Below are 7,191 nucleotides of genomic sequence, written 5' to 3' on the forward strand. Positions count from 1 at the left end.
TATATATCGGTGTACCTTTTTTTCTCTGCCTTTGTTCTACACACCCTCTGTCGCAATACACGCTCGTGTATCGCCTACTCCCGCGTCTCGCACCGACAAACGCGCACCGCTCTCTGCTACGGCAAGCCTTTGCTTTTTGAACGTTTTTCGGGGCACCTGTTGATATGACCGACCTACATACCACACTGCTATCCACATTATGTCACCCTTTCATAATGTCGTACGGCACCAGATTATCGGATCCGTTACTCGGGATCCGATACTCGAGAATCGTCGCGTCCTGCGTGTCGATCCCGCTCGCGCGAGTTACGTCGCCGCGGACGGACACGGCTGATACCCATTTCTACCGATGTACATTAACTTTAATCTCGGTTTAATTTACTCTTTGTCCTTTTTTAATTGTTAGAAGTGGAAAAAGATAAAAAGTAAATTAAATCAAGATTAAAGTCAATTTATATTGGTAAAAACAGGTCTGAATATCGTTTTCGCGCGATGGCGCGGACTTTAGAAAAACTCGAAAAATTCCCCGTGACATGAATTGGTATCGTAAAGCTATTTAGATTAAAGCTACTCGTTTAACGCAATCGTGATTCTGTCATTTTGCTTACTCGATATTTTGCGAAATTGCATGACAACGCTCGAAGTATATATGAATAATTTGAAAAAAAAAGATTGTGTCTTCAATCGTGAAAGATTTCTTTTCATCAGAGGGACGCGATAAAATTCAGTGCAAAGTATATCGCCGTACAAAATCTCCGTTTCGTAATAAAATACAGAATCGCTTGGGGGCGTTTAAGTTCGATTCATAAATTTTTATAGCAGATATTCCGAATAAAAGTATACTTGGACGGCATTCCGTTGCAGATATAATGCGCTGATGTATCATTTTATCCTCTTTAACACTCCTAGCGAACGATAAGGATAAAATACCTCATGCGCATTATGCGTGCAACAGAGCGCAGCTTTGAAGTAATTTTAGTGATCCGGGTGGGTTTTGATATTCGAATTTTGATCACCGAGTCCGAAATTAATTCGGATGAAACTCAAGTATGTAAATTTAGCGCTCGACATAGCATTTAAATACAAACTTTGGAGTTTTTCAGAAACGTAAGAGCTGGAAAGGAATCGTGCCGATAACCTTCTGTAAATTTCGCGATAGTCTCTCCGTTCAGTAATGGCACGTTCAGTATTTCACTCCGTGAAAATGACTCCGCAGTCACGTACGCGGCTTATCTCGCCGACATTATGGTCGCGGTTCTCGGAGCGAAATTTAGGTAGGCGCGATTATTTACTAGCGGACACGTAGATGGTTATTAATTTGTGGATTATCCGTAATCGCGATCGCCGCCGGGGTGTCGTAGCTTGATTTCCGCTTTGTGGAAACGTACGATATTCGGGATGTTCGTTCGATAGGTGAGGAAGAAGGGAAGTTAGGGACGTATGACAGAGAGGAAACGAAAAAGAGAGGGTGGGCCGATTGAAAGAGCAGAGAGAGGAACAAGGAAAGAGAGAAAAAGATAGAGAGAAAGGCAAGAAAAGAAAGGTAAGCGAATGAGGAAACAACACCGAGGGAGAGGGTCGTCTCTCGGAGAGACGATAGCTTTATTGGCGAAAACGTGAAACGATCGCGAGCGTTTAACATGAGTGGCACCATCGATTGATTTAAATGTTGTCCACACTCGAGCACCTTATACGCATCTATGAGCACGCACGATGAGCACCTCCGATAACCACCTCCACACGTCGCAGCACTTCTGTTGAATATATCCTGAGAAAAAAAAAAACAAAATCAAAAGTAATAGATTTAAAAAAATAAATATATAAATAAAAGAAAATTAAAAAAAAAAACCACCACAAATCTTTTTGTGTTCCTGGCACTCGCGGTTATAAGATATCGCACATTATTCTCTATTAACGACCTGATTTCAGGACGGTCGGTACAGGACGTGTGCGCTTTATCACGAAGGGAAAACCAAGGTCGCGGCTACTATCATGGACTACCGAAAGTGAAGCGTATCGATTAGAAGAGCGAGCATAACACAATCAAATGTCGAACATAATACACCGTGCGCTCGAGTCGGCGATTTATCCTCGATAGAAACAGAGAGATCGAAAGGGAGAAAGAGAGAAAAAAAGAGAAAGGCCCGGTACTTCTCGGATCTCCTGCGACCAGAATCCGTGGTCCCAAATTGGAACATGCTAGGCAGATTGCAGTTGATACAGTTGCACGCGTAGCACCGTTACGTTTTCTATGCAATAATCGTCGTTGTGTCGTAACATATCGCCGCTCGTGATTTTTTATCAAGTTTATCCTACCCTTCCTCGTTCTCTCGATATCAATCGACCGCCCCGTATCTCCCGCCCACCCTGCACGCGCGCACACACACACACACACGCGCGCGCGCGCACACACACACGCACACACACACACGCACGCACACACACACGCACACACACATATACGCATACATATACACAAACACACACACATAATATACACACACTTATACGTACATATACACATACACACGTACACATACACATATACCTGTAATATACAGACATTCCATCCTCAACTTCCTAGTGTACCTACCGCGAGTTCAAACGAAAAGTCGGCCTAACCCAGAGTTGCTACAGACGTGCCTTTAGACTGGCAGTGAGTAGTAAGCAGCTAAAGAGAGCAAACAAGAAAAAATAAAAGAGAAAAGAGCATCATTGCTGTTCATTTAGGTCAATTATAACACCACGCCCAGCCGTATAATCGGGTGCGTCAAAAGTGGTGGTAGAGAAAGAAGAAAAAGAAAGAGAAATATATACGTAGATATATATAGACAGATAGAAAAAGTTAGAAGGGTAGGAGAGAGAGAGAGAGAGAGAGAGAGAGAGAGAGAGAGAGAAGAGAATAAAGAAATAGAGGAAAAAAAGGGACTTAAAAAGCGTTAATGATTTGTAAAATGGCAGTTTGCATGTTCTGGCTTCTCACCTACGTGGGACAGGGGCTGGATTTGGCGGTAGGCAATCGACCCGTGATTATACAAGTACAAGGCACACAGGGACTTGACTATCGTCACGGAAGCAGTAGCATTAGAAAGAAGAGCGAACTGAGCTCGGTAGGTAACAACCTGTTGCATCTAAAAATATATCCTTCCGATGGTCCCTACCGGGACGACCTGTCGAACTGGCTGGTCTTCAACGACGAGCCGCGGATATCCTCGTGGTCGCCCGCGGGTATGCTGATCGACGACATTGTCAAAGAGCCGCGGGAGCTCCAGAACATGTTCTTTGCCCTGTCACCCGCCGTGCTGAACGTTCTCTATTCCGAGTACGTAACGTCGCAGCCACACGCTGCAACGCAACCCCACGTCGCGGAGCCCTACGTTCACGACGATGGCAATCATCTGCTCGGCGGCCGGCAGGCTCATCAGCGTCTGAAGAAGCGGCGCATCGGATGCCGGCATCCGCTGAGAGGACCGCTCAGTCTACCGATACTGGTGTGCGACGAGGCTGGCAAGAAGGCTACCACCCTTCAGGAATCTAGACAATCGAATCACGACGATCTCTACGCGGAGCAGAGATTTAACACTGCGACGAGTACGAAGACTGATCTCGCGCGCGCCGAGGGCGGCACCCCGCTTAACTTACCTACGAATGGCGGCTTCGTACCTAAGGCCTTCGTCTACGAGACTAGCGGAAACAAACTACCCGGAAGTAAACGGAACCAGATAACGGTCGGGCGGCGTTCGATCGACGCGCAAGGAGAATCCCCGGGACACCAGGCTCAAGCGTCCTCGACGTCCTCGACGTCCTCGACGTCGTCCGCTGGCGCGAGCATCGCTTCACAGCTTATGCTGAGATCAATCCGGGGAAGCATACAATACGACGTGCCGCAGATCGGTAAGTGGTATTCTCTCTCCTTGTATGTAGATATTTATGAATAGTCCGCAAAAATGTTTCATTGATTAACAAAATTTATCATGTGTTCTTTAATCCTCCGGATTATAGAAGATCCGAGTTTGAATACTGGCTGGGGTAATATTTTTCGCAATTTCACGATGAATTATTTACAGTTTCCACGATGCTTTTTTACAGCAATAATATTAAACTACTTGTCACTAATTTGTGATATTACTACTCCAGTATAGGATTGTATTTCAAGACCGATAAATAATTGACAGTTAGCTTCAACTGGAAATTATATAAATTCAGAAAAAATATTGAAAACGAAAAGCCGCATCGACTAAATATAGCGTTTTTCACTCATGTGTGTTTAATCCTCCGGAGCTAATGCCAAAATCTGTATAAATAGTTAAATCTGTAAGATTCATTTAATTTATATGAATTAAAAGATATTAATTTCAAGGAACCCCCCCTAAAATAACATAACGTAACAAAAAGGAATAAATACTATGTACATTTTGATAAGAATAATCCAATCCTGTAACAAAGAAAATTGAATTGTTTGACATTTTTTATAGAGAGATTTATAATTGAGGTGGTCGAATAGATCTATTGTCAGCTCCGGAAGGTTAAAAATTTAATTTAAAAAAAAATTTATACAGACGTAACAAAGAAAATTGAATTTGTTTGATATTTTTAATAAAGAGATTTATAATTGAGAAATTTAATAGATTCACCGTCAGTTTCGGAAGGTTAAAAAATTCCAAAAATTTTAAAGGAATATTTTGTCCTTCTGATACAAAAATTTGTTTCACTTGCCTAATTTTTCCTTCTTTACTTTCTTTTATTATACATATTATTATAAATATTATAACGTTTATATAAATAGTAAAAAATTTGTATGAGGTTTTTAAAACGTTTGATCAATTTTGTGAGTTGATACAAAGAAACATTTTTCTGCAAAAATCAATTTGATTAAGTTTTTATTTGATGAATGTCAATGCATATCGTGACATTTATCGTATGATAAGTTAATCCATTTTAAATGTTCCGATAACATTATGTCAAATTTCCTGATAATGATATGGGTGAACATACATACATAAAATTTTCATACATATATAAAAACGTATTTCAACTTTGATGAAAAAAAACGTAATCCTCTCTCTCACGTTTTTTTCCATTTTCATGAAAAATGTATGGATTAAAATGAATTTAAAAAGTTTTATTTTTGTGAAACTAAATAATATGTAATATAATACATAATAAATTATATAAAACGAGAGAAGAGATTTCCAACTATCTGATTACATTTTTGTCTCTTTTATTCCTAATATTCCAATCTTCTTGATGTAATTCTGAATGTTAAATGAAAAGCTGGGTCGAATGTCGAACAAAGACGAATTAAAATATAAAGATATTTTATAATTCTGAGAAACTAATTTACTTTAAATCTTTGTTGCTTCTCTCGTGAAAATGAAAATAAATAGATAAAAATAAAAAATTGTAAAATAAAAATAGCAAAGAAAAATTTGTTTACTTGTAAAAATTTGCAAATTCATAAAATCAGTTTTTTAAATTTACTTATATATTATATAATTCGGATAAAGGATTTTAAAAAACAGTAATTTAGATAAAATAAATTTTTAAATAATGTATTCATTTAACCAAAAAGTAAATTTAATAGTGATAGTTTAGAAATTTCAAGAAGAGAGAGCTCATTGGAATTGATATGTGTGTATTCCCCGTAAATCTCGATTTCTCTGAAAATCCGCATTTATACGAAAATATGAAAGTTGTTCTAATTTTTTGAAATATGACTCGAATGAGTACGGTATGATACAGATATACGTGGTGTGAGTTACACACGAATAGAACAGGTCTATAAATCCAAATAAAATGCGTCGCGCGCGAGAAATACAGACAAAGCGCTTCTGCAAATAAAGAAAAAGTGACGAAATGCTGTCGCATGAACGTGCCCACCGTCCCTCCCAAATTTATTGATCGAAGAGAGCGCCGACGGGGCGAATCCGCGACAAGACGATGGCGTGAAATAAGCCGAATAGGGTATGCCACTAAACATCCTCCGGTCGTGTAGACGACATTGAGAAATTTCAAACGTGAGGAATGTGTGGAATGCGGGGGTTCTTTTCATTTCTTTTTTGTTGAAAGTTTCCTTAAAATATATCAGACCTACTTTGAAAAGAGAGTCGTTATAAAAACGTAAAACAAAGGGTGGTCAAGCGTAGTTTTATCATGTACTGATCTGTTCGGGTCACGATATATAAAGTGATAGGTCACAATATAAAATGCTACGAACATCCGTCTTGTTATCGCGATAATAATCGCGATAACAAGTTTAACATCGAAATTTACATTCGTCGACCCATATCTCTCTTCGTACATATTTGGCATTACATTTACTAAGACTCATCCTACGCGCTTTGAATGAGATCTTCGTATTAAACAAGTAGCACGGAGAACTATGCTAACCACATTTAGCGTACACTGAGTACACGAGCTTTTGAGCTTACACCGTCATACTGGACAAATAATACGGAGAATCAGTCAACTACATTTAATACTGAACATGCTGCGAGAATACCAAGTATACTGAAATGTACATTTAGACATTGATATAACTGCCGATTAACGACAATTAAATTTACATTACTGTCACAATTATAGATGAAAAATTCTATGCGATAACTGTCTTGTAATTAATTTAATTAATTGACGTTTTAAGTAATAATGGAAGAAGTATTTATTTTGCGGATATAAACCGCAGAAACTAGAAATATCGAAAATAGTCGTAGTCGACAGAAAAAGTATTGACGAAGTAACGAAAGCAATAACTGAAATAATATGAATTTTACATGAGAACCCGAACATTCTTAATGTTGAAAAGATGATACTTGCTCCGCTCCTGCGTTTTCCAATTCCACAATACTTTTCATGCGAGATTTTTCCAATTTGGCAGAGATATATCAAATAATATTAATGTTTATATAGGTAATACCTGAATCTCTATCTAACAATAAGTATAGCGCCATCTTCAAATTGAAAAATAATTTTTGCGATCTTATTTACAGAATGTCCAGTCTCCGAAGACGGAATGGAAAGATTTGCTTGCCCAACTGCGGATAGAATGGGTAGATATCATTGCATCGACGATCATGTCTTGTGCGACGGCTTTATAGACTGTCCTACAGGCGAAGATGAGGATAGGCAAGCCTGCATGTTTTACAAAACTGTGAGTAGAATTATATGAGTTATATTTATTATATGTATACA

At 38.9% G+C, this 7,191-nt stretch overlaps 2 protein-coding genes across 2 annotated transcripts in view; both read left to right on the forward strand.

Annotated features, from left to right (window-relative positions):
• The window catches only part of LOC108755239, a 3,397-nt gene extending 964 nt beyond the window's left edge, over positions 1 to 2,433 (forward strand). Inside the window, exon 3 of the mRNA XM_018498140.1 lies at positions 1,930 to 2,433. Coding sequence (XP_018353642.1) covers positions 1,930 to 2,010 — 81 coding nt within the window. The 3' untranslated portion in view covers positions 2,011 to 2,433. The remainder of the gene's footprint in view (positions 1 to 1,929) is intronic.
• Positions 2,434 to 2,485: 52 nt separating this feature from the next.
• The window catches only part of LOC108755406, a 6,562-nt gene continuing 1,856 nt past the window's right edge, over positions 2,486 to 7,191 (forward strand). The window contains exons 1-2 of the mRNA XM_018498374.1: positions 2,486 to 3,894; positions 6,990 to 7,150. Coding sequence (XP_018353876.1) covers positions 2,943 to 3,894; positions 6,990 to 7,150 — 1,113 coding nt within the window. The 5' untranslated portion in view covers positions 2,486 to 2,942. The remainder of the gene's footprint in view (positions 3,895 to 6,989; positions 7,151 to 7,191) is intronic.

This window comes from Trachymyrmex septentrionalis, unplaced genomic scaffold (genome assembly GCF_001594115.1).
Source record: "Trachymyrmex septentrionalis isolate Tsep2-gDNA-1 unplaced genomic scaffold, Tsep1.0 scaffold87, whole genome shotgun sequence".
In the NCBI taxonomy this organism is placed as follows: Eukaryota; Metazoa; Arthropoda; class Insecta; order Hymenoptera; family Formicidae; genus Trachymyrmex; species Trachymyrmex septentrionalis.